General features: G+C 43.0%; 1 protein-coding gene across 2 annotated transcripts in view; it reads right to left on the bottom strand.

Annotated features, from left to right (window-relative positions):
* Positions 1–740: 740 nt before the first annotated feature.
* stab1 (stabilin 1) overlaps positions 741–26,097 on the bottom strand; it is a 113,720-nt gene continuing 88,363 nt past the window's right edge. For both annotated transcript variants that reach the window (XM_023954693.1, XM_023954694.1), the window contains exons 57-70: positions 23,782–23,886; positions 23,339–23,455; positions 22,223–22,355; positions 22,079–22,139; positions 21,690–21,834; positions 21,056–21,189; positions 18,786–18,951; positions 17,101–17,207; positions 16,314–16,433; positions 14,107–14,241; positions 11,426–11,530; positions 1,348–1,497; positions 1,110–1,202; positions 741–896 (exon numbers count right to left, since the gene is read on the bottom strand). In XM_023954693.1, the coding sequence (XP_023810461.1) occupies positions 834–896; positions 1,110–1,202; positions 1,348–1,497; positions 11,426–11,530; positions 14,107–14,241; positions 16,314–16,433; positions 17,101–17,207; positions 18,786–18,951; positions 21,056–21,189; positions 21,690–21,834; positions 22,079–22,139; positions 22,223–22,355; positions 23,339–23,455; positions 23,782–23,886 (1,634 nt within the window). In that variant the 3' untranslated portion in view covers positions 741–833. The remainder of the gene's footprint in view (positions 897–1,109; positions 1,203–1,347; positions 1,498–11,425; positions 11,531–14,106; positions 14,242–16,313; positions 16,434–17,100; positions 17,208–18,785; positions 18,952–21,055; positions 21,190–21,689; positions 21,835–22,078; positions 22,140–22,222; positions 22,356–23,338; positions 23,456–23,781; positions 23,887–26,097) is intronic.

Genomic DNA, 26,097 nt, shown 5'->3' with positions numbered 1-26,097 from the left:
ATCCATGGACACCAGTGAAGATCACAAATCATTGAAGAAAAAGGGTTCAGTGCACTGTCTAGTGGGTCTAGATCAGAGGTCCCCAATCCCCGGGCCATGGCCCGGTACCGGTCCGTGGGTCATTTGGTACCGGGCCGCACTGAAAGAATAAATAACTTAATTCCGTATTATTTATTTTGGAATCTAAAAGAGGTTTCATGAGTGTGGGAAGGGGAGAGGATGATGACACCTGTGCGAAGTACAATGTCATGGATGTCAAAATAAAAGCTCAGGGTGTGTCTTGTCACGTCTCTGTTCCTCCATCATGGCAATGCTACGGTAATCATCTGCCTACATCTTAAAGATTGGTCCGTGAAAACTTTGTGTGACGTCATACCAGTCCGTGGCGCCAGAAAGGTGGGGGATCACTGGTCTAGATGACCCCCACTCCCAATATTAACTGCTGCCTAGGATAGCACAAGGGTTACAAGGGCAGAGTCCTGGGAAGAGCGCGTCTAGCAACAGTGGTGGAAGCTCAATTGGGGCGTGTGTGGATTTAGTTTTGTTTATATATATATATATATATATATATGTAGATCTTTACGACATTGTCGTCTCAAAAGTAGCTCACTTGCCAAAAAAAGTGTGTACACCCCTGGTTTAAACTATAACCGTACTAAAACTGTCCAGAGCTGACTTAGTTTGAGATGACTTTGTTTCGAATAACATTTTTTATTTTTACCTTACATAAAGACTCCGGATCGAGGTTTCACAAAGTGGCAGCTTTATTTTATGTCGAGACACAAACACATAAACACACAATGTGTTTCGGAACAGCTCCAGTGCAGGAGCTTTCATTGGTCGCAGCCCAGCACGTTTTCTTCATGCTCCGGCGGTTCTGCTCCTTCACCAGTGTCCTGCAGGAGAAGGGTCAATCAGAAACTTTGAAGGTTCTTAACATTCCTCAGGTCACTTTCAGCTGCCTCACAGACACGGCGACACCTACGACTCAAGTTTAAAGTGTTCCCCTGTAAACCAGTTTAAAAGTCCTTTTTTCTTTACCAGCTCCAGGAGTTACACCCTTGTCTACCTAGTTTCCAGCCACCTTAACCCATATCTGCTGGACTTACCCCGAACGGCTCGCTGAGGGTGCTGCCGCCGCTGTACAGAGGATTAGGGATGGACACCAGCGTGGGTTTGTTGGCAGCGTCCTCGTCCTCATTCTGTCAAAGGAAACCACAACAGCAGCTGTCAGTCAAGGATGCACCTCCAACATTTTGGGCGTGTCTTTGGTATGTAAACGTGCAAAACCGTTAATGCCACTGATGGGATGATCATACATTTAAATGAAAAATGTGCATTTCTTACTTTGAAGTAGTGGAAACGGAAGGCGTCTATTTTGTGCCTGAAGATGTAGTGGCCAATTGCAGCCAGCACACACAACAGAAACAATGACAACAGGATGGCCGACGCTGTGCTGCTAGAATGTGCTTGGCCTCTTGAAGTACCGGGGTTCTCCTTTAAAAAAGAAAACAGTCTGATTTCAGCAGCTGCCACTGAGTGATCCTACATCACCTTTTTTGCACCAATGTGCAAGTTTGTCCATTTGCCCAAAATTGCTCTTGCATTCTCTGGCATTTGGGGGTGGGGACTTGGCTAGCATTGATGTAGGGGCCCCTGGGTCTGCACCTTCTGGGCATGGGGCGGACGTTGGCTGTCAGCCGGGAACAGCGGCCAGGGGCCGTGTTGGGTGGTTGGCTGCTGTGTCGTGGGTTGGGGGGGGCTTGGGGGTCCTGGGGGCTGGCTGCCCTTGGCCGGTGTTTTGCCTGCGACCAGTTGCTTGGCACTTGGCCTGGTGCCCCGGGGGTCAATGATGCATTCACAGGGGAAAAGGGTTTAATTTATTTCATCTAATTTTATTGGATAATGATAAATCATGTAATAAAATGGTTACGGTAGAACAGGGGTGGGATTATATAAGTTTGCCTTCTTCCACTCCCTTTCAAGCAATAATTAATTTTCTGTCTAATTATCCTAGGTTTGACACATCATTGTATGAATGTAAAACTGATGATTGTGAAGTTTTTGTGTATTATTCTTATTTTATTGTTCGAAATAAACCATTTCAAATAAAAAACTCAAATCAAATCATTTAATTATATTTAATTATTGGTTTCTAGGGGTGAAGGGTTTGTTAACTTATATATTTAATTTTCCTTAATTTTATTTATTCTATTTTTTGGGTGGTGGTGGGGGGGGGGGGGTATATATCAATATAGCAATATGGCAATATCAGGGCCATGAGTGGTGCTGGACCTCCTGCCCCTCGGGTGCAGCGCTGGGTCCCACCCTTGCTCACTGGCTCGGTCTCTGTCAGCGGCTGGCTGGCCCCCTCCTGGCTGCCCGAAGATGTGAACAGGTAGAGAAGGGGGGGCCGGGCATAAACTCACCCATTATGACTCCAGACCCGCAACAAACTGACAGCTGCTTTCTGATAAAAAAATAGTTTTGTCATCCATAAAATGTATACAGTGGTGGACAAAATTGTTGTTACCCCCTCAGTTTAAGAAAGAAAGTCCACAATGCTCACTGACATGACTTGAAATGTTCATGTGAAGGAATTTGTTTTATTATTATCATTGTGTAAATGTATTTGTGTAAATGTATGTTTAAATGTTAACTCAGATTGACCTTTTTACCTCTTCTGAAAACAGTTCTGTGTGTTTGTTCATCTGCTTCTCATCCCCAGCAAGGAAGAGAGGCGGTTTTACAACACACTGTCCTTAGCTGATAAGGAATACTGTTTGAACTTAGAATCCAACCAAAAGGGTCATTTGACGACACCCCCTAATGAACTTTTCTCTTTGTCTTGAAAATGTTACCTCCTTCTTGTGTTCTTAATAAAAGCAGCACGAGGAGAGGCAGACCTTGGAGAAGAGAAGCGTGGTAGACGTTTTCTGTCACTCTTGCTCCTCTCCCTCGTGCATGAGAAACTTGATTCTTGTTGTGGTTTGTTGTTTATAATTGTGTTTTTCTTTAATGTCTAGATGCATTTATCTGACATTCTTTGGTCCTTCGAGCCGGGTGACAACATATCTGCGTCCTTGGGGGAGGACCATGCCGATTGAAGTCTGTGCACAGCCCGTGAGACTAGGTCTCAGGACGAAAGTCCGACGTAGTGAATTCTACGCCGGCCAATCGACTGGTCTGATCCCTGGGTCCAGATTGACGTTATTCGTTAACCAGTCAGACCACAACGACAAGGCAAGTAAAGCGCTTTTTCAGGGGTTCGAGTCCCCGAAGTGGCCCAGAATTCTGAGGGACAGGTTCAAGTCCTGTTGCCTAAAACACGTGTGGGTTTGGAGTCCCGGAAAAGTCCAGAATTCTGTATAAAGGTGTAGGTTCGAGTCCTCCAGCCTAAAACGCGTAAGAGGGTTCAAGTCCCTAAAAGGCCTAGAAAAAAAACAACAAAAATAAAATAAAAAGTTTTTTTTGGTGTGAATGTGAGTGCATGTGTACATGGAGTGAACTTTTTCGAACCTGTGGGCAGCTGGAAACCTTGCAGTGTTAACACAAGGCTGCTTGTTGAAGTAGAACAAGATTTCATCTCATTAGGCTTTAGGTGAAAAGAACCCAGAGTCTAAAACGGGTTTTGCTCCTGGGAGGACCCTGAACGTGTGACCGGATCAGACAATAGGTCTGACCTAGAAGCTTGTTGCACGGGGAGTGAAATTCGGTCCTGAGAGTCATTCTGTGTTGGTTCTGATCACACTCTGACTAACGTAATAAATAAAATAAAAAAAAATAAAAAAATGGGGGATTTCAAATAGAAAAGTTGAATTAACATGAGATTAAAAATATATGGAAAGAGTTCATCCAGATTCAACTACATTCTTGATAAAATGGGATAAAACCTACAATTTTAAGGGCAATGTACTGAATTAGTTAAAAGGTTACAAATTAAAAACAAAGTACAAAATAAAAAATAAACAAAAAAATAGTGAAGAATTAATTTGTGCAAAACTGTGCTTAAATGAAGCAATGAAAAATAAAGAATGGCATTCAGAAAAGTAAAACTAGAGACGCATGTCTGATTGCTAAAAAAGAGGAGGATAAATCAGTTGTGAGACTCAGACCCCTGCAACAGCAGGCTGCAGCGGGCTGCAGACCGAGCAGGAGCAGGATGAAAAGGGGGGGGAGAGCAGAAACCAGCTGATTTCTCACCTCCTCCCTACCAGGGGACAAATGCTCCTCTGGTGACGAGTTTTTACCCACCACTGACTGATTTAAATACACCAGAAAAAGGAAAAATAATGTTAGGATGAAAAGGGAAAAAACTTCAATGGAAAAAAACTTTGGGGGTTGGTTTGGAAGAAGCTGGAGAGTCATCTCAAGTTGCAGAGACATTTCCAATGATTGAAGTGCCCAACCCTAGAGCTGGAGAAGATGGCCAGAGGCCTACACTTCTTTTGTTTAGCACCTGGACATTAGAGGATGTTAGGAAGGCAGTGAGGGGAGTTATCTCTCACGGGCAAATGATGAAAGTTCAGAGAGCTTATCATCTGAATGGGATTAAATGTCAGCAGGCATGTATGACTGCTATGAAAGCAGACTGGGCAAAAGTAAAGGAATCCTATGAATGATGACGATCCACCCAGACCTCTTCCACATAACAGTCAAGAGTTAATTCAAAGTCTTACACTTTTGGGACAAAGAATTAGAGAAGCCTTTCCAATGAGACCTGATTAGGGAAAGATTGGTCAAAATAAGCAAATAAATGGAGAGTTAGTGTTTGATTTTATAGTCAGATTTAAAGAAGTTTTAAAGCTAACAGTGGACTCAGAGATGATGATAATGATGAAAGTCCCTATAGACAGTAGCTGAAACAAGCTTTACTGTAAGCTATGAAACCAGAGATTGCAGACTGGATAAGGAAGCATTACATAGATCTGCCTACAGGAGCACTGCAACAGTTTATGAATTTTGCTGTTCATGCAGAAAAAAGTGATGGTGAATAGAAAGAAATTTAGGAATCAAAGTGTACATACATTTTGGCAGGATGAAAGTAGTAATGTGTTTTTTGGAAGGAATGTGAAGAGAGGAAGAAATCGTGGTCGTGGAAAAGAAAATTTTAAAGGAAGTTTTAGATGAAGGTTTAGAGGAAGTAGCAACAGAGGGTCAGAGCAGGTTGATGATGGATGTTGGATTTGTGGACAGAGAGATCATTGGGAGAGAGAGATTGTCCTGAAAGGAAGAAATCAGATTGATTAGATGGTAAAAGAAATGACAAGATAAAAGATTAATCAGAACTAGAAATTCAACCAATTAGTTATGAATTTTTAGATCTCACTGAAAGAGAAATAATTTTTGTTGATGGGTCAGCGAAAAAAGGATGAAACAGGCAGAAACAAAGTGGGCTATGCTGTTGTAACTCAAGATAAGGTTCTGAAGGTAGGACCCCTGTGTGGAAATTCCTAAGCACAATCAGCAGAGTTGACAGCCTTAACTGAAGCATGCAAACTGTTTAAAGATAAGATCTATACTGATAGCCAAAATGCGTTTGCTACTGTGCATTTATTTTGTCAACAGTGGAAGAACAGAGAGTTTTAAAACGTCAACAGGAAAACCAGTAACACATGTAGACTTACTGAAAGAATTATTAACTGCTGTAATGTTACCATCTAAAGTGGCAATATGTAAATGCGAGGGACACACACGAAGAACAGATCATAATTCTTAAGGAAATGCCTTTGCAGATGCAACAGCAAAGCAAGCTGCAACAAAAGATGTAGGAATGTGCACTAATGAGGATTTGACTGCAGATGCAACCGCTGATTTTTTTTTAAAAAGAAATGCCACCCAGTGCACCAAAACAATAAAAAGATTTATGGTTGAAAAAGGGAGCAAAGTTAAAACAAGGTCTTTATGTCAGCACAGAAGGACAACTTATTTTACCAAAATCCATGTACAAATGGGCAGCAATTTTGAGTCATGGGCTTTGCCATGTCTCAACAGGGGGGATGATGAACTTATTAGAGAAATATTATACAACTTATGGATTTATTCTCTATTCAACATTTTTTTGTAAACAATGTTTTACATGTATGCGTCATAATCCCCAAGGCAATGTTAGACCTAAGAGAGGAAAATTTCCTGAACCACCTTTTCCTTTCCATACAATCCATATGGATTTTATTGAATTGAATAAAAGCAAAGGATTGAAATATTGTTTAGTGATTATTGATGCATTTTCCAAATGGGTTGAAATTTTTCCATGTGCAACACAAGATGCTCTTACAGTAGCTAAAGGTATTTGTAAAAGAATAATCCCAACTTTTGGCATACCACAAGTGATAAGAAGTGATAATGGTACACATTTTGTAAATCAAGTGATAGACAAAATAGCTCAACACCTTTGCATTGATCTAAAGAGACATTGTAGTTATCACCCACAGAGTGCAGGATTAGTTAAGAGAACTAATAGCACTATCAAATCAAAGTTAAAGAAATGCATGGAAGAGACAAACAGACAGTGGCCTGACTGCATAGACTTAGTTCAACTAAGCATGCGTATCACACGCACAGCAGGTCAACCTTTAACGCCTTTTGAAATGTTGTATGACGTTCTTATAGGTTACCAGACATTGATCCTACACAGCAACATTCTCCAGATGATGATGCCAATTTAGTGGATTATTTGAGAAAAATGTTTACCACTAAAGATGTGCAAAGGACAAATCAAGTGCCAGATTCCTTTTTATCTCCACAGGACACTTCACCAGTGCAGGTTGGTGACTGGGTGTTTGTGAAGGCCATAAAAAGGAAGTGTTGGTCCAGCCCACGGGGGGAAGGCCCATTCCAAGTCCTGCTGACTACACCAACAGCTGTAAAGATTGCTGAAAGGACATTTTGGATCCACCTGTCACACTGCAAGAAAAAGCATCTGGGTGAGGCTAATTCCAACTGCTAGGTGGGGAAGTCTGACTACAAAGGGAGGCAGCTGTATAGAAGCTGCTTGTCTCAACGTCAGCGAAGCCGAGAGATCCACCTAGTTTTAGGGAAGAAAGCACACCAGATCTCTTTTGCACTACACGGATCCTACACTGTTAGAGGACTTGAGGAGGTGATGTGCTAGTAACCTCTCCCTCCCGAAGATAGGTACATATCCACCATGGCGTGTCCAACTGGGCTAAGAGACAGTTTATTTTGTTTACTGTTCCTGCTATTCCTGACAGGAGCCACCACAAGGTTTTGTTCTTTTGGAATCATTATCCACCTGCAAGAAGAACCACCAACGAGGAAAGAAACATTTCTCGACGATGGCTGAGTATTGATGAACATGATGTTTTGAATAGTCCAAAAATGAACATAACTCACCTGTATATGACAAATTCTTGGTAAAGGTATGTTATGTTACTGGCTAAGGAAAAGAATAGATCGGATTGCTATGTTTGTTCTGTAATTGAAGCTTCATCCCTACATCCTAATTTACAGGCAAAGCAATTTTCTGAGTGGAAGAGCAACTGTGTCATTGAATGTAGTACCAGAGGGTATATTAGTACTGGAGCCGTCACCACTTCAAATGGTACTCTTGTAAGACCGAGTTGCAAGAGTTTGTATCAGTTTAAAAAACTGAAATTGACAAAATCATTAGCTCCATATGCTAGTGTGGAACCAGGAACTGTGTTTCCACATTGCGTAACTAACAATGGCACAGAGTTTTTAGGAACTTTGCAGACGAAGATGTGTCATGGACTTCTTGTTCCCTTCACAGTCCAGATAATCAATGACAGAGTTTCCCATGGTTATGCAGTTCCCTGCCCTAGAGGACGTTGTGTTGAATCTAATCCAGATTTAATGCCAGGTAACAATGGTACTTATGTGGTTGATCAAATGTTTTGGTTATGTGGGCAGGCCCTCTACCTCAGTCTGCCTAGAGACTGGAGTGGGATTTGTGCTCCCGTAAAGGTCACTGGTCACAGGTCACACTTTCATAGTTTCTGCAGTCCATGAGCCTCACCTGCGCCACAGACGTAACCTTATTGATGTCAAGCCACATGATTCCATTTGGGGATCAGATGTTCCTGGAGACCATAAACACTGGAATACTGGGGAAAAGGTAACTATGGCATTGTTTCCCTAGGTGGAAAATGCTAAAAACGCTCTCAGAATTGAGACCATTGATCATCGATTAGGTTTATTTTTGAACGCTACAATTAAAGCATTTAAAGGCTATAATGAAGAAATGTCAAGCATGAGACTTATGGTTCTACAGAACAGATTGGTTTTGGACCTATTGGTCGCTTAGCAGGGATGTGTTTGTAAAATGTTAAATGATACCTGTTCTACATTTATTCCTGACAACACCAATGAAGGTCACAGCATCACAGAAGCATTACATCAACTTGAAAAGGTTCAGCAGGCAATACAGGATGACAGGAAACCCCAATGTTGGGATTTCTTCTCCTGGCTTGCTTTTGGTTCCTGGTGGCAACGTTTGTTAAAAATAGTGACACCTACTCTTATGGTACTGATCATATGTTGTGTGTTCACTATGTGCATTTTTCAATCTATGATTTCCAGAGCTGTGAATGGAGGAGTACAAAGTGTTCTTATGAGTAAAGAATACAACTTGTTTTTAAAGGGAGCACAAGATGACTGTGAGAATTTTGAAACTGAAATGACTTGAAATTTGAAAAAAAAAAAAAAAAGAACTTCTCATCTGAGTGTAAATTGAAAGTGTTATGAAAATGAAGATGTCACAGAAAACTGAAAAGAGATGTGATATTGGATGTGAGATTTTGACATTTATCAATGATAAAAAGGAGGGAGTATGTGAAGGAATTTGTTTTATTATTATCATTGTGTAAATGTATTTGTGTAAATGTATGTTTAAATGTTAACTCAGATTGACCTTTTTACCTCTTCTGAAAACAGTTCTGTGTGTTTGTTCATCTGCTTCTCATCCCCAGCCAGGAAGAGGGGGTTTTACAACACTGTCCTCAGCTGATAAGGAATACTGTTTGAACTTAGAATCCAACCAAAAGGGTCATTTGACGACACCCCCTAATGAACTTTTCTCTTTGTCTTGAAAATGTTACCTCCTTCTTGTGTTCTTAATAAAAGCAGCACGAGGAGAGGCAGACCTTTGAGAAGAGAAGCGTGGTAGATGTTTTCTGTCACTCTTGCTCCTCTCCCTCGTGCATGAGAAACTTGATTCTTGTTGTGGTTTGTTGTTTATAATTGTGTTTTTCTTTAATGTCTAGATGCATTTATCTGACAGTTCAAAAGTAACAAATTTAAATTTATTGAAAATTAAATAATAAAAATCAGCCATTACTTTTGAGTTGTTGATTAACAGAATTATTTAAAAAAAACAAACTAATGAAATAGGGCTGGACAAAAATGATGGTACCCATAACTTAATATTTTGTTGAACAACCTTTTGAGACAATCACTGCAATGAAACGGTTTCTGTATTTGTCAATGAGCCTTCTGCACCTGTCCACAGGTATTTTGGCCCCCTCCTCATGAGCAAACTGCTCCAGTTGTCTCAGGGTTGACGGGTGTCTTCTCCAAATGGCATGTTTCAGCTCCTTCCACTGATGTTCAATGGGATTCAGATCTGGGCTCATAGAAGGCCACTTCAGAATAGTCCAACGCTTTTCTCTGAGCCATTCTTGGGGTTTTTTGGCTGTGTGTTTTGGATGGTTGTCCTGTTGGAAGACCCATGACCTGAGACTGAGACCAAGCTTTCTGACACTAGGCAGCACATTTCTACCCAGAATGCCTTGATCATCTGGAGATTTCATTTGACCATCACAAATTCAAGACACCCTGTGGCAGATGCAGCAAAGCAGCCCCAAAACAGAACGGAGCCTCCTCCATGTTTCACAGTAGGGACAGTGTTCTTTTGGTTGGATGCTTCATTCTTGAGGCTACCAACATAGAGCTGATGTGCCTTACCAAAAAGCTCCAGCTTTGTCTCATCTGTCCAAAGGACATTTTCCCAGAAGCTTTGTGGCTTGTCAACATGCATTTTTGCTAATTCCAGTCTGGCTTTTTGATGATTTCCTTTCAACAGTGGTGTCCTCCTTGGTCGTCTCCCATGAAGTCCACTCTGGCTCAAACAACCATGAATGGTGCGATCTGACACTGATGTACCTTGATCTAGGAGTTCACCTTTAATGTCTTTGAGGTTGTTCTGGGCTCTTTGGATACAGTTCCAACTATCCGTCTCCTCAATTTGTCATCAATGTTCCTCTTCCATCGTCCAGGGAGGTTGGCTACTGTCCTGTGGGTCTTAAACCTCTGAATAACATGTGTCACTGTCGTCACAGGAACTTCAAGCTGCTTAGAGATGGTTTTATAGCCTTTACCTTTACCATGTTTGTCTATCATTTTGGTTTCTCATGTCCTGGGACAATTCTCTCCTTGACTTTCTGTTGTCCATGTTCAGTGTGGTTCACACCTTTTCACCAAACAGCAACGTGACTATTTGACTCCCTTAAAATAGGCAGACTGACTCATAATGGGTTTGAAAACAGCTGTGATGTCAATTAAAGGACATACCTGAGTTCATCATGACCCCCTGGGCAATTAGTTCTCAGTCTTTTATAGAGAGACCATCATTTTTGTCCAGCCCTATTTCACTAGTTTGTTTTTTTAAAGAATTCTGTTAATCAACAACTCAAAAGTAATGGGTAATTTTGATTATTTAATTTTCTAAAATTTTTAATTTATTGTTACTTTTGAATGTTTCAAGTCATTTCAGTGAGCATTGTGGACTTTCTTTCTTTAACTGAGGGGTACCAACAATTTTTTCCACCACTGTATACTTAATTGGGTTTACTGGTTGTAAAAGAAAAACAAAATAGAAAGGAGTCTGCATCAAATCTGTTTCCATCACCTCACTCATCTTAACTCTGGCGTTTGACAGACAGAAAAGTCTGTTCAAGGTTGTGGCAAATAGACAAAAGACCAAAGGAAACATCACGGTCATAAATAATTAAAATAAATGATTCAATAAATATCCTGACAGCATTTTGAATCAATACAAGTATCGCCAAATGAACTATCATGATACATCAGTGAAACGATTTTTTCTAACATCCCTAGTGTTGAGGCTCCCTGTGCTTTCATTTCTGTGGGAAATGGTTGGCTCTTTGAGAGGTAAAGCTTGCCGACCTCTGTCATAGGGCATAATGCCTTTGGTGATTTGTAAAGAATAGTATTTTTATTTCTCAAACGACAAATCGACCAAGCACAATGCATTGTGGTCTATATTTGCCAACCTAGTGAGAATCGAAGCACACCAGTTTTTCACAGAGATTTCTTGTGTCAGTTGCTGTGAAGTAAAATCCTGCTTGAAACCTGCACCATGGAGTCCATGAATGATGGACTCCATGGTGCAGTCATCGGCACCGCCCTGTTAAACTTGACTCACTGGTAAGATGGGAGATGTTAGTGGAGCTTCAATGACATGGATGATCCCATTCACTGCAGGGATGTCCCACTTCAGCAGTAGTCGCTGGTTCACCATCTTGTAGCTCTAAAAATAAGGCAGCAGAAAATAAACATAGCTTATTGTCATATACAAAAAAATTGTTTTTTTATTAGAGGCTTTTCTAGAGATGGAGTAGCAGTTCACCTCATTCATGAGAAATTCAATACTTCCTTTTGTCCAAAAACAACCTAGATTTACCGCTCAAGAGTTAGAGTTTAGTTTAGGGTTAGTGTGGTGAGCAGTCCAGCTCATCCTCCTTCACCCGAGTGTGCCTTTGACACGTTCTGTTCCACCAATCCCTCAAAAGACTGTCTTACATTGGAATAACCTGTATTCCTTTAGATCAGTTTATATCCTTCTCAGGCCACACTCAGTTCATTCATCCTTAATCTTCCAAATCTCATCTGACTGCTGTTACATTAGGTGTTTCCCAAGGCTCAGTGTGCCTGGGGCCCCTTCTTATCATTATTTGTTTACCTATCCTAGGCAATATTTCCCATAAATATGATGTACACTTCCTCTGCTAAGTCGATGGCACTTAGCTCTACCTCAACAGCAAACTTACCTCCAACCTTCCTTCCTGCCTCTTTACTCATCGACTGTTTAACCCTTGTGCTATCTTAGATGAGCCCACCCTTACATTGACGTGTTCTCCCTACCATGACAAACGTGGAGAAAGGTAGAAAGATTTCATGTAATCCATGGACACCAGTGAAGATCACAAATCATTGAAGAAAAATGGTTCAGAGCACTGTCTAGTGGGTCTAGATGACCCAACTCCCAACGTTAAAGTGCCTAGGATAGCACAAGGGTGGTTCTCCAAACTTCCCCAAACCTAATAGTGATAGAACTGAGGTTCCACTCTTTGGCTCAAAATTCATACTAAATCCAACAAATCTGGAAATTATTATTATGAAAATGATCTGTTTCCGTTTTTATCAATGAAGAAAAGCAACCATAAAATCTGTTAAATGTGCCTCACGAAACTAGCTCAAGTTTTTGTTTTTAAGTGACATTTTTTACTGCTACATTTTACTTGAATTATAATGATGAAGAATAACTTTTATGACAGTATGGATACATGCCCCTCAAGAACCTATGGAATCTCATGTAAGGATTTCCTAAGGATCTATTTTAGGACAGATACTTTTTTAACTGTTTAATTGTTACCTCTTGGGGGCGTTATCAAGAAAGAATATCGGAAATCTGAACACAGATGGAGAAAGACTCCATGACTCAGATTCAGCCTATAAAAAGCAGAGATTTGGAGGACATCCTACAACAACTGAACTCCTCCTCTTGCTGTCTGGACTTTTTGCCCACTGGGTTTTTCAGAACAGTCTTGCTGGAGAATCTCACCCCTCCTGAAAGGGGAAACTCTAGACAAAACACAAATAAGCAGCTGCAGGCCACCATGAAAACTGCCATTTTGAAGTAAGATAATTGAAAAAGCTGGAACCGAGCGACACCTTTGGAACCGAGCGACGCCTTTGGAACCGAGTGACGCCTTTGGAACCGAGCGACGCCTTTGGAACCGAGTGACGCCTTTGGAACCGAGCGACGCCTTTGGAACCGAGTGACGCCTTTGGAACCGAGCGACGCCTTTAAAACCGAGCGACGCCTTTGGAACCGAGCGACGCCTTTGGAACCGAGCGACGCCTCTGGGAGACCAGCACAGCCATGAGGTTGCGACAGTTTAGAAGTGCGGACTGGAGGACACGCTCGCTGTTGGCGTGAGAGGCGGACCTATCTGTCAGCTGTCAGGACACAAACATACTGAGGAAACACTGTACTTCCATCTTCAGCCTTCCTCTTTTGTGCCTTGGAGGTGCTGTGATTAGTCCCCATTCTTGGCTGTATCCGCCCCCCACCTCCGACCCCTTGTTTTACTTCCCCATCACTGTCCCTTCCAAGGTGCTATTTGGCCCAGATACGGGCTGACCAGCTGAGTGTGTGCCGCCATTATCAGAGCCTCCCGCTGTCACCCTCATCAGATGGGAATCACAGACTTAACCTCAGTCTTCAGGTATTACCCTGATCCGTTCTCTGCTCTCCGTAGCGTACTATAACAGCCACATTAAGAACTACAGTTTGTGACTGTTGTTTTTGTTTTATCGGTAGCTGATACCAAATATATGCAATCTTTTCCCACTTTTAGGGTGATCTAGAGCGACTTGAGTCTCCTACCTTTGCAGTAGTTTTATCTGATTATGAAAGGTGGCTCTGTTCAGTGTCTTACCAGAAATAGTCAAGCACCAGGACCATGAAAATGCACGTTTACAGATGTGTCTCCATATCTGTTTAAAACTTTTTTTTTTGTCTAACGCATCAGGTTCTGTGCCGTTAACACTTAATCATATAGCGTAGGGTAACTGATAAATCCGCCATTTTCTCAGATCAGCAAACTCCTGGAATACCAAGCCAGTAAAGGAAAGACACCTTGGTGGATATCTTTCAGTTGATCTATATTTCTAATCAGTTAGGAGCAATAGTCAGTTAATGTTTAGTATCTGGTAGTTCAGCAACTTATTTTGCATCTTGTGCTCTCTGAAAGTGAGCTTCTCAGCAACAGTACTAGCAGAAACATGAAATTACACACTGACATAGAAGTGACATCTGACCTCATTTTTGCCCTGAGTAACAATCAGGTCTAAACCAAGCCTTGATTTGACGACTTCTTGGTGCCTCAGATCCTTAAAGAGTCGCTTGCTGTGATCAGCTGAGATGTGATATTCCAGATCACTTCCAGACAGAGTCTAAAGGGACAAACACAGATCAGAAACAGACTGCATCCTTGCATTTCATCAGAAAATATGTGAATTACCTTTCAGGTTTTATTCATCCCTTTTATCAGCAGTTATCACCTTGATGTTTATGTTCAAAGTTCAACCTGACCATCAGTTGAACGCAAAGGCACACTTTTCTTACAGTTTTTTTCTACAGTTTTTCCCCCTATGCACTGTTGCTGTGAATGAAGTGTAGCACACACAGTAGACCAGTGTTTTTCAACCTTTTTTGAGCCACGGCACACTTTAACCTTGACAAAAATCCTGCAGCACACCACCCAAAAATAAAAATAAAAAGAAGAAACTCATAGTCTTTATTGATCTACAGTCCCTATACAATCTCACATGCATTTTTGTGATAATTGTGGCAGAAAAAGCTGGAAGCTGCAGCTGTTTTTTCTAAAAGATGTAATTAAAGTTAAGCTAGAAGATTTACAAAACTGATGAGTGTTTGTTGTGGTTTCAAGACATCAAAGGAAGGCTCATTGTGCGCTGAGACGCTGTCGCTTTAACCCACAGAGGTGGTGGTGGAGGGCACACTCATTAAGTAACAAGATGCTGGAGGATTATCATCATTGATGTCTGTTGTAAATGTTAGTCAAAAGAGGCGGGGCCTGTCCACACACATACGGAAGTGTTACAAATATACCTGATGGCTCAAAAAATCTTCACATACAATCATGTCAACATGTACTCAACACAACTACAGTTCACACGCACATGTGCATATAAACCAACGCATGTAAAGCATTTCAATCTGTCCCACATACTATTTGTGCAAATGTGAGCTGACATCTGTACTCAGGTAGGTGTTTATGTTGTGCTGCCTATGTTTTTGCCCAACGGCAAAGAGCAAGGAGGTATAGGAGCATGGAGGGGGCAGGTCACAGCCCATTGAGGTGGATAGCCCTCCGCCCCGCCAGGGGGCCCAGCAGGCAACCTCACACTGGATAGCCCCCCCAAGCCCCAGGTGACCCACCAACCATCACCTGGGAGTTCCGGGCATCTCCCCTGCCCAACCCTAGGCACGAGCCAGAATGGAGACCCGCCCCATGCTCCAGACAACCGCACTCCCACCCCACGGGAAGTCGGGAGAGAGCAAGGTGGGGCCACCCATGAGGAAGTGGGGGTTCCTGAGGAGAATAGTAAACCTTGCCCGACCAGGCTCACCTTCAGTTGGTATCTTGGAGGGGGCCAACGCTCGAGGGCAATGACCAAAACCTGCACCACAGGGACACCCCCCCGGCTCAGATGTAATATGATCCCTGTTTCGTGGTCCCACCGGAGAACTTAGGGATCCATATCCCTGTGTGGAGCAAGGCATGCCCGGCCTCAAAAGCCAGCACCCAAGGGACACGGCCCCCATTGCCGAGGCTGGTCAGGCTCTGACAGGACCAAAGCAGCCAAACTAAGGCAATCAGTGGAGACCCCAACCAGCCAAACCCTCCAAGGTCCCATACCAACAGGACCTCCCACTCCCACAGACAGCCCCCATCCCCATCCCAGAGAAGGAGTGATCCCAGCCCCAGGTGCAGATGGGCCCCATGCCAGCACCCCAGTAACAGCAAGAAGCCCATCCCTCAAGCCAAGCCAGACTCCCACCCAATTGCACCACCCATACCCCCCCCACACCCAGGCAAGGAAGACCACGTGGCACCCCCACCCGTCCCCCCCAGGTGCCGAACCAGACCCCCCAACCAACGGAACCTCTATTGCCCCCACAAGACGCCAGAAGGGCCCCACTCCACCCCAAAAGCCCAGCATATAGACAAGGAGCAGCAGCGCCCGGACACCCCGTCCGCTAAGAAAAGTTAACTATGGGAGACCAGAGAGACTATATTGTTTCCAGGTTACTTGAACTTTTTGCTGACATTTTTTCCAAGCTGATATGCTCAAACAGCAGATTCCAACCTTTACTTTTTAGATAAATACTACCCCTGTTCATCTCGATACCTTAAAATGATCTTAATGTCATAGTCTCAATGTCTTATAGCGTTAACAACAGAGTTCCCTTTTGCCACGTTGTTGTAGTTGCAGATTACCTGGTTGTATGCAAAGCCGGCATCATGAGGAACAAACAGCGTGACCTCCGACATCCTTTGAGATAATACCTCGAAGAGTTCCCTCCCTTTGGACATTGAGTTGCTGTAGTCCAACAGAAACTACAAAAACAAAGAGATAGGCACATTAGACTAATCTGACTGCAAAGAAAGCTCAATCTTTGAACTAATCCTCTTAAAACACACATTAAGCAGAAAGTTGTGGACAAAAAAATTAAAGGTGTCTAATATGGTATCGGTGTCAATACATATAATAGACTTACTGGATGCCTTCCTAAAATAGGAACTAGGCGCTCTGTCGAGTAGAAGTGTTGCTGCCTCTATGAGACGCTCAAGCTAGCGGCAGCTCACAAAACATCTACCACATCGTTTTACAAGCATTTTTACTGCTTGTATTAATTGCACTTTGAATTTGATTAACTCTCAAAGGAGAAGTTAAAATAAGCGTTTTTGTCATTTATATTCTCTCATTTGTAATTTTTATTTAGGAAAGTAAAGGGACAGAAAAAAATCAATTAAGATTATTTGTCGAATTTGTTAAGGGCCATGTTGCTCAACCCTAATATAATCTATATAAAAACGACCTTTTAACTCCAAGAAGTTGTTTGCTGCCAAAATATAACAGACCTTGGACTAAAATAATAGGAATTTCAACAGTTTTTGCTCACACACAAAGAAAGTTAATTTAAACTAAAAGTAATATTTACTAAACAGCTAGCAAGAAAAAATGACAATGGGCCTTATGAACTCAGCAGTTGTCCTCACTCACCTTGTAGAATAGAGAAAAGTTGCGGTATGTTGACAGAACGCTAGTCAGGACACTGTGACAGAAGACTCCATTTCCAACGTAATCATCTGGACACGCACAAGAAACATCTGCACCCAGAGAAATGATGTCAGCTGGACTGGTTTGAGGTTTGTATAAACACACATTTTTCAATATCTGATATTTGCCTGATATGTTAATACACTCCTGATTCAACCTTTCAGATTTGCTTTCAACATGTTTCAGTTTAAAACCATCAATGATAAAACATTAGAAAATGAAGAACTCTTTACTGCTATATAGGAAATAAAAATAAAAACATATAATTCAGGAGCATTCATATATGTTTAATTTATTTGAAAATGTGTATTTTTTCTGTATTTCAGGTTAAGAAGCAAAACTGTTAGACAGTAATATTTCAATTAGTGATTTTTTCCGACTTCCCAGACTCAGAGGGAAGTCTGGGCAGCTTTGCTTAGATTTCCACCCCCGCGCCCCGATCTTGGATAAGCGGAGGAAGATGGATGGATGGATATTTTCTGACTTGGTGAATTTCTTTTGCGGTCAGGAAAAGTTGTAACAGCAAAATCAAAGTTTTGCATAAGAAAATCCATAAATAGTTTAATTGTCACAGGAACAGGCAGACAGCTGGATCGAAATGCAGCAGGTTTATTATCTTGGCAAAAGGTCCTCAAAGCTAAATCAGGGTCAGGATGGCAGGAGTCAATAACAGGCTTAAGTTCATCAGAGGACAGACAGGGTAATCTGGATCCAGGCGAGAGTCAGGGTAGGCGGCAGGCAGACAGAGTCAGAAACAGGGTCAGGTAACAGAAGATCAGGTCCAAATACAACGGTCGATAAGGAAGGCAGAGTGGCACAAACACATATTTTAGTATTTATATTAATACAAATAATAATATTTTTCTTTTTTCCATCGAGGCAAAGTCCTAATTTTTCATCAAACTGGGTCACAGAGAGCTGGAAGTAGCACTGAGAGCATCTGTCATTCAGAGGCAGCTTTTGCAGTAGATGGTGAACCTCCCCGTACCGGGAGAGTCTCTGAATGAACCCAGACATGGTGACGTGTTTACTGATGCGTTTGTAGAGTTCCTCAAAATAAATAAATCTGATCTCTCAATGTCATCTGTATCTTCCATGCATTGTAAATGAGACAGTTAATGCTTTCATGTAGAGTTGAGGCTGAAAAACTTCAGGCAGTAGCTCCTCCCATGCACATCTGGAGATTCACTTAAGTCTATAAACACACTTTTGGACAAGTGTCGAGCAGCAAAATCTGCGCTTGAATCACCTCTGGTGTGAATGCACCATAACAATTTGGTGGTAGAAGTTTACATTCCACCTTGACACAAATTCATCTTGGAAAAGTACTGCATATGTAATAGAGTAATTAAAAAGACATTTATGGTAAAGATATTTATTTAAACAATATTAAAAGCTAATCCAATGCAGACTTTATATACCTGAATCGCCTTTGCATCAAAAGATTAAATCAAGTTTCTTCAAAGCATTAGCCATGCCCATGTGCTTTGTATGGGCCTGTTTGTGGGTTCACAATAGTTTTGTTAAAAGGCTTCGACAAAAATGTTTTAAAGTTTGACCTCAATCCATATGAAAGTAAAAATAAAGCAAACAGTTTCAGAAAATGTGTCTGCAAAGAATTGAAATACCTTGGAGCCGGTAGCAGTAGGCATCGTACTTATTGCTCACATCCACTGGGTCTTTGTACAAAACCACGCCCACGTGGTTGTCTCCACACTTGGGTGAAGGGTACTGGGTGACATATCCCACCCTTTGCCCTTTGATCCATCCCGCAACACACAGATGCATCCCAAGCTGGAAGAGCAGAAGAAAGAAGGCTGAAATCTCCACGTATACCATGGCAGTACCAACATCTGGCTCCAGAGGAATTTCGAAGGGGCACAGTTATCGCTCATCTTCTTTTAATATCTTTAAAGGCATTTATTTAAATTCTCACAACACAAACTCAAATGTTGCACAAAACCCTACATGTAAATAAAAACAAGGATGAGAATTCACAAAGTCAGATGGTGTGCAACCAAACTGGATAATTTTGAGGCGCCCACGGTTGGGTTTATCAGTTCAAATATGGGGGTCATCTGGAACCAACAAGGGAACCTGATTGCTGCTGCTATCGTGCAGTGGTGGAGAGGCGGAGCTGATATGATTGTCACCATGGTGCTTGGCTGCTCCTGGCCTGCTGATGCTGAAGTACTCTTGTCCATGCAGTGCTCTCTCTCTTTCTTTTTTAGACAAGTTCTAATGTAGGTTTTTATTTATTTTAGGCTACATCAATACTGAGTGCTGCCTGAAGAAAGTTCTGATCATAGACATTCTGGTCTACGGTAGCAACCATTGACTGTACCATAAGAGTGTGACGTCTCCCATGGAAAATGCCTTGCTTCTGGCTCCAACTGTAGAAAGTCTAATCAGTCACCATTTTTACGATATGGACACCGCCAAGTTGGAGCCAGACGGCATCAATAAGCAGGGATTGGTCCAAACCTGTCTAAGTTTTAATTTTTCTACGGCAACCAATCTTGTCAATCAGGAGTGAGATTGTTGGAAGGCCACACCCCTGCCACTTGTAAAGTGGGCTAATCTGTCTACCAATCTGTCAATCAAACATGTCAAAGGTTGTACATGGGAGCCAGTGGGCTCCAAATATTTTTTTGAACCATCTGATTGGACAGTTTATAATTTTATTAACTTGCAATAAAGAAAAAAGCTGATAAGGAAATTAGAATTGGAATGAACATGTGAAAATTGGTATCAGAGCAAGAATGGTTATTCTGACCAATAGAATGAGTAGCTGTTTATTTTTCTATAGAAGTCTGTGGGACTTTGGCTTCTTGGAACCAGCGGGTACCCTCTGGCGCTGGCCTGGCAGTCCCATGGAGTGGCCTCATCCCAGCCACCGTCAGACTTGAAGCAACTGGAGCTGCTTTAGTGTAAGGGGGAATGTCAGTATTTTTAGTACTAAGAAACGTATTAACGTGTCATTATTGCTTGGAGGTTGACCTGTACAGATGCTGCTGGCTTTTGGGTTGTCCAGGTTCCCTGGAGAGTTGTAGAAAAGAACAACTCCATCTTAAGGGGAGGACAGGTCTGTCCTGCAGTTCCCTTGAGGTTTATGCAAAGCTACGCTTTGATTGTGTGATTTCCTCATTTCTAACAGTCAGGCTGAAAGCATGGATTGCCACAGGCATGCGAGGAGTTTGCACTTATCACGTGAACAGTACTAATGGGCGCCTCGCGCAGTGCACAGGTATTGGAGGGGTTGAAGAAAAAAGACAAATCTGTACGATGTGCCTGTGTCTCACCTACTTCAGCCATACTTGCAGAACATACTTACGTGTTGTTTAGGTGTTCGCTATGAAAAAATGTGCATGAACATTTTTTCTCTACTGGCTCACCGAGCAGTCTACGATCTTACTACCATTTTACAAAAAACAAAAAAGACAACCCCAAAAACTGTTGACGTCTTTATAGAGTTTCCAGGAACTGAGTGTTGGAGGTGTGTGCTAGGGTTAAAGTTATTGATTGCTGTGCTAATTGGATTTTCGTGTGGGTGTGTTGTGTTGATTGCTTGATTCCTGGGAATGCACCTGCGCCAACAAGGCCTTAAATAATCGTAGCTATGCAGCACATTAAAGATTTCTACTGTTTGATTACTAATATTGTGCTGATGGGAATGTTTGACCAGGAAATACACATTAAAAACAGATATTGGACAAAATCATGTTTTGAAAGGGAGGTTAGCTGCATTCAGACTCTTAAAGCCATCTTTCCAGGTCCTCTGAGCCATGGCTATAGATACAAAATCCTTCTAGGACATTTCCCTCATCCTTTGACATTATTCATAAGGGTAACAGTAGACATGTTTAAAGGAAAAAAGCCCAAAGGGAGGGCCATTTACCTGCTGTGCATCCGCCAGCTGTTTATAGGTAGCTAAAGTGGCGCCCTCAGCCTGGCAAGCAGTGTTGGCCTGACTGAAGTTCATCTTGTACTTCCCCTCAGGAGAACTTAGGTGGAACACCCCAGCTGTGTTGGCTAAGGAACAACATTCATTGTATATTTTAAACAGATTACTTGTTCTGCATTGCACAGTGGAAATAACTTATGAGTAAACCATGCGGCTCTTTAACCAGCTGCTCCTGATTGAACTAGATTAAGTTGTATCAATATGGTTCCCACTCAGCAGAGGCAGCACTACTGGAGCTTGATAACACTGCTAGTCCTAACTGCTTCGCTTTGTAATGAGAGCATGATAAAACCAAAACACATGTTGCCATGGTTAGGTATTTTTTTATTTATAAGGACATAAGGTGATGGTATGAAGGTTTGTACACATTTACAGGTGTTACCTTGGTAACAGACATTGTCTTGACCAGTAGTTAGAGACAGATCTGTTGCCATGGTAACACAATCTGAAACTCATCCTTAGATAATCAACAAATGTTACTTTAGTTCTAAAAGCTTTCACACGCATGCCCATCATGGCAAAAAATTCATTACCATCTGGCATGGTAAAATCATGCCAGATGTGTTACCATGGTAATGCAGGTCCTTGCAGGAAGCCACAGGGGCGCAGCCTCCATTATCCTCCTGGCAACGGTCCACAGGGGGAACCACTTTTTCCAAACATTGGACTCCATTTCCCACATACCCTTGCAGGCACTCACACTCACGCTTGTTCTGAACGACAAAAATTACACTTTGAAGGGGAAATTTAGTTTTCAGTACTTTTCATTTTTGAATATAAAGTTAATATGTCTTGACAAGAAATAAATACAAGCATTCACTTTACAAAAATCTATGAAATATTGTTTCTTTTTAGACTAGCACAGCTTCACCTCAGGCCATTTAAAAAAGAAATATGGTTGTTTGTATGGTTGCAAAAGCAACCATACAAACAACATAGTTAAGGATTTGAACTTACTGGACCAGTAAATTTGCAGGTGGCAAATTCACTGCAGCCCCCATTTTGCTCTTCAGTACACCTGTGCAGAATACACATTTGTTCTCAGCAAAGCAAATCTAAAAAAGACTGAAGAGTCAAGGTTTCATGAACTGGAGACACCACCTGTTAATGGGCTGGCAGGAGAAGCCGTCTCCTTGGTAACCCTCATGGCAGGTACAGTTGACAGCCAGGCCTGTCTGGTTACAGTCTGCATCCTGGTGACAGCCTCCATTGTACTCTGAGCAAAGGTCTGGAGCTGCAAAGTTTCACAAAACATGGACCAATGTGCAGAATGTCCCCACAACAAGTTACAGCAGAAAGTGGCTAAAATATTCACCCACGAACAAAATTCCCTTTCAAGAGGAGGACTCATCTTTTTTTACGTCAACAACAAATACAAAGTTAAAAAAAGCATTTTTCTATCAAAATGCAATGTACGGTTTCAATAAATAATCAACATATCAAAAAATCCATTAATTTTCTTTTTGGAATCATTTTTTAAGACTACAAATCTCATTGACTTCTTGAAAGAACACTACAAAAATCTGCAAAATAAAGCCATAAGATTCTCATAGTTATGCATTCCAAAAGCAATCTTTTCTACACTGTAGTTTGTTCATTCATTAGTTTTTTTAATTTGTCACTTAAAAAAAAACCTGTAAATACTTTTCAAATGCGAGAAGTTGTATATTAGCATCTTGCGATCAAATTAGCGTCCAACTCTATACCAAACTGGTTTAGTGGTCGTAGGATTCAGTCTTCTGACGATAACTTTCAGGCTTTCTAGAACAGAGTTGTTTCTAAGACAACAAAGGTCTTATTTGGTCTGATTTAAACTTGAGCGACACCATTCTACAATGGTTCAGAAGGGCGGGTCGTGGTTTCGGTTCCCGTCCTGCCCACTGGTATGTCGAAGTGTCCTTGGATAAGACACTGAACCCTACCTGAACCCTACGTTGCTCCTAGTGGTAATAGGTTGGCCCCAGTGTGTTCAGCAGTGGAGCCACCATCAGTGTGTGAATGAGTGAATAGGACTGTGACTGTAATGCGCCTTGGGTCTTTTGAGACGGTAGAAAAGCGCTGTATACTGTTAGTACTCGGCATTTACCATTGTTTTGCTGTAGATTTGTTGTTTTGTTTGTTTAACTCCAGGTTGTAGCTCCATCACAACCTATTGTCACCACAAAATGCTGTAGTGGTCTCAGAGAAACCCAGTTTTTCCATTTTAACAACACTCACATGGTTCTGGAATGCAGAAGGTGCCATTTCCCTGAAACCCAGGCTTACACTGGCAGCCGGTGACTGGCACACAGTCTGCCTGAGCGTGGCACTGTTGGCACTCTTTTGGGATTGAACCTGATGAATAAGGAAACACAGAGGGAACGTTTTTAATGATTAAACATAAATCAAAATGAACATTTTTAAAATTACATATCAGAAAGAGAATGAAAATCTAATGCTATGAGGGACAGCAGACAGACATACCTGGATCTTTTTACTTTACTCTCAAAGAAAATCTAACAATTTATAAAGCCCATCAATGTCAGGATAATCTAGCGCTTCAATGTCTGGATTAATAATATGATAAAAAACATAACACAACAATCTACCTTCTACCTTATCTTGGGTCCATTATAGCAGCACATTGAGTCTCACAGCCAACTGCCAAGGTAAAAACTCACCTAACTTTTTCTGACAGTTCTTGCCTTCCCAGCCCGGAGAGCAGACACATGTTCCAGTCCCCTCCATGCCATCGTCACACCTTCCCTGATTCTCACAGCTGCAAGCTAAGGGACAGGAACAACTTCACTGAATTCCTTCTCTCACCATTGCTCCAGGCACTGGTGTTCGAACATGGGCTGACATACAACCCTGGTGGTCTTGTTTGTGTGTGAGTGTGTGTATGTGTGTGGGGGGCACAGACTAGGCACATGCACACATAGAGCCCTAGGGGTGCTTGAGAACCTGCCCTTTTTGCCATGGTAAAACGTGCCATAGTGCCTTCCCTTTTTTCCGTTTCTTTCAGTTGCTTGACCGGACAACACAGAACAGATTGTGCAGGGAAAGGAAGTTGGTTACTAAGTTAAAAATAAAACACCAAAGGGAAATTTTTTAAAAAAGAACAGTATTTATGGAAGTTCATAGCTTTCTCACTACTGGTGTGACACTAAATTTATCTGTTTAACACAGTGGTTCTCAAACTTTTTCTCTTGTTCCCCATTTTGTGAGGAGGAAAAGTGTTAATTCTCCCCACACAACGAAAACACTGTGACAAAATAAGCCAAACATGTTCAACTTTAATACCATATCAAAATCTTAAACATTCCTAATGCTAGAGACTAGAAAACAAATACCCCTTGTGCTATCTTAGATGACCCCACCCTTGCGTTGACGTGTTCTTTCCTGGCTCTGGGACGGTACGGGACAACCCTCTTGGGACCCCCGGTCGCTCTGGGTGTCATCCGCTTTGGCTGCAGGGTCTGGGGTGGGGCGGGGGGCTTGTCGGCCCTGTTCTGTGGGGGGGGGGGGGGGGGCGTTCTGGGGGGAGGGGGGGTTACTAGGCAGTGGCCCCCCTCCTATGGTTGCCGTATAGAGTGGGCCCCCCCTTTTTCGGTTTTATTTGCACCTTAGACATGTAGGGCCCTTGGTAGGGGGGGGTGCTTGGACATCACTGCCAGCAAGCAGCAGATGTCCTCCTAGCACCCTACCCGCCAATTTTAACCGCACCTTAGACATTTAGGGCCCCTTGGTGGGGGGGGGGGGGGGGGGCATGACTGTTAGTAATCAGGAGATGTCCCGTTAGTGCCCTACCCGCCAATTTTAACTGCACCCCCGTTAGTTCACACACCCCTCCCCCCTCAATATATACATCCCAACATAAACACACACACATGCACACACACGTCCTCTCCTCTCAAACACACGCTCACACATTTTGCAAGGAAGGTGGGACCTAGGACCATCTGTCCCCTACCCCTTCCCTGGTGGGGGGTACGGGGCCCTTGGCAACGGCGGCCGTGTCCCTTGGGTGCCGGTTTCTTGGGCCCGGCGGTGCTTTCTCCGTGCGGGGAGGGGGCTCACATTACACCTGAGCGGGGGGTCTTCATGTCCCTGGGGGATGGGTTCTGGTCCTTGCCCCTGAGCGCTGGGCCCCGCCAAATTTCCAACTATGGCCGAGCCTGGTCGGGCCATGTTTACAACACCCCTTGTGGGCACCCTTTTTCCCCGGGGTGCCCCCCTCCTGGGCGGGGGCGGCGGGCCCCTGCCTTGCTCCTCCCTGGACCAACCGTGGGCTGGGTGGGTGGCTGCCTGGAGTGCGGAGCGGGTCTCCCTTGGGGGGTCCTGGCTCGTACCTGGGGTTGGGGCGGGGGGATGCGCCGGAACTCCTGGGTGGTGATGGGGTGCTCGTCTGGGGCTGTGGGCGCCCTTCTCCGGTGGGGCCCTGCGTTGGGCTCTCCCGGCGCGGCTGCTCTCCTGGTTGGGCTGGGGCGGCGCTCTCTTTCCCCCCGTGCCTCCCTGCTCTCTGGCTCTGGGGGCCTCGCGGCGGTCCTGCTGGCCCTGGCCTGGGTGGCGGATTTGGTCGCCCGGGGAGCGGTTGTTCCCTGCCTGCTCCTGTGTGGCGTTGGTGGGGTTCCGGCTGCCGCTGCTGCTGCGGCAGGGGTCTTGGTGTGGGGATGGCTGGGCACTCTCCCTTCTTCTTTTCACGTTCCACCATCCATTTTAGAAGAACATAAACACTCACCTGAGCACAGGTGTTAGCTCACCTTTGCACTAATAGTTTGCGTGATAAAATGAATGAAATATTTCACACTAGTTGGTTTTAAGGCATAGGTATGCGTGTGTGAACACTATCTGTTTTGTGTACATGTTGACATGTGGACATTTTTGCAGCAAGCAGGTTTGTTGATAACATTTGAGTGTGTGTGTGGACAGGCCCCGCCCTTTTTGTACTACATTGGAACCTTACCGTAATGATAAACAACCAGTAAACTTGTTGC

Source organism: Oryzias latipes, chromosome 5, assembly GCF_002234675.1.
Source record: "Oryzias latipes chromosome 5, ASM223467v1".
In the NCBI taxonomy this organism is placed as follows: domain Eukaryota; kingdom Metazoa; phylum Chordata; class Actinopteri; order Beloniformes; family Adrianichthyidae; genus Oryzias; species Oryzias latipes.
Note: the sequence above shows the minus strand (reverse complement) of the source record. Positions and strands in the feature narration are given on the sequence as shown.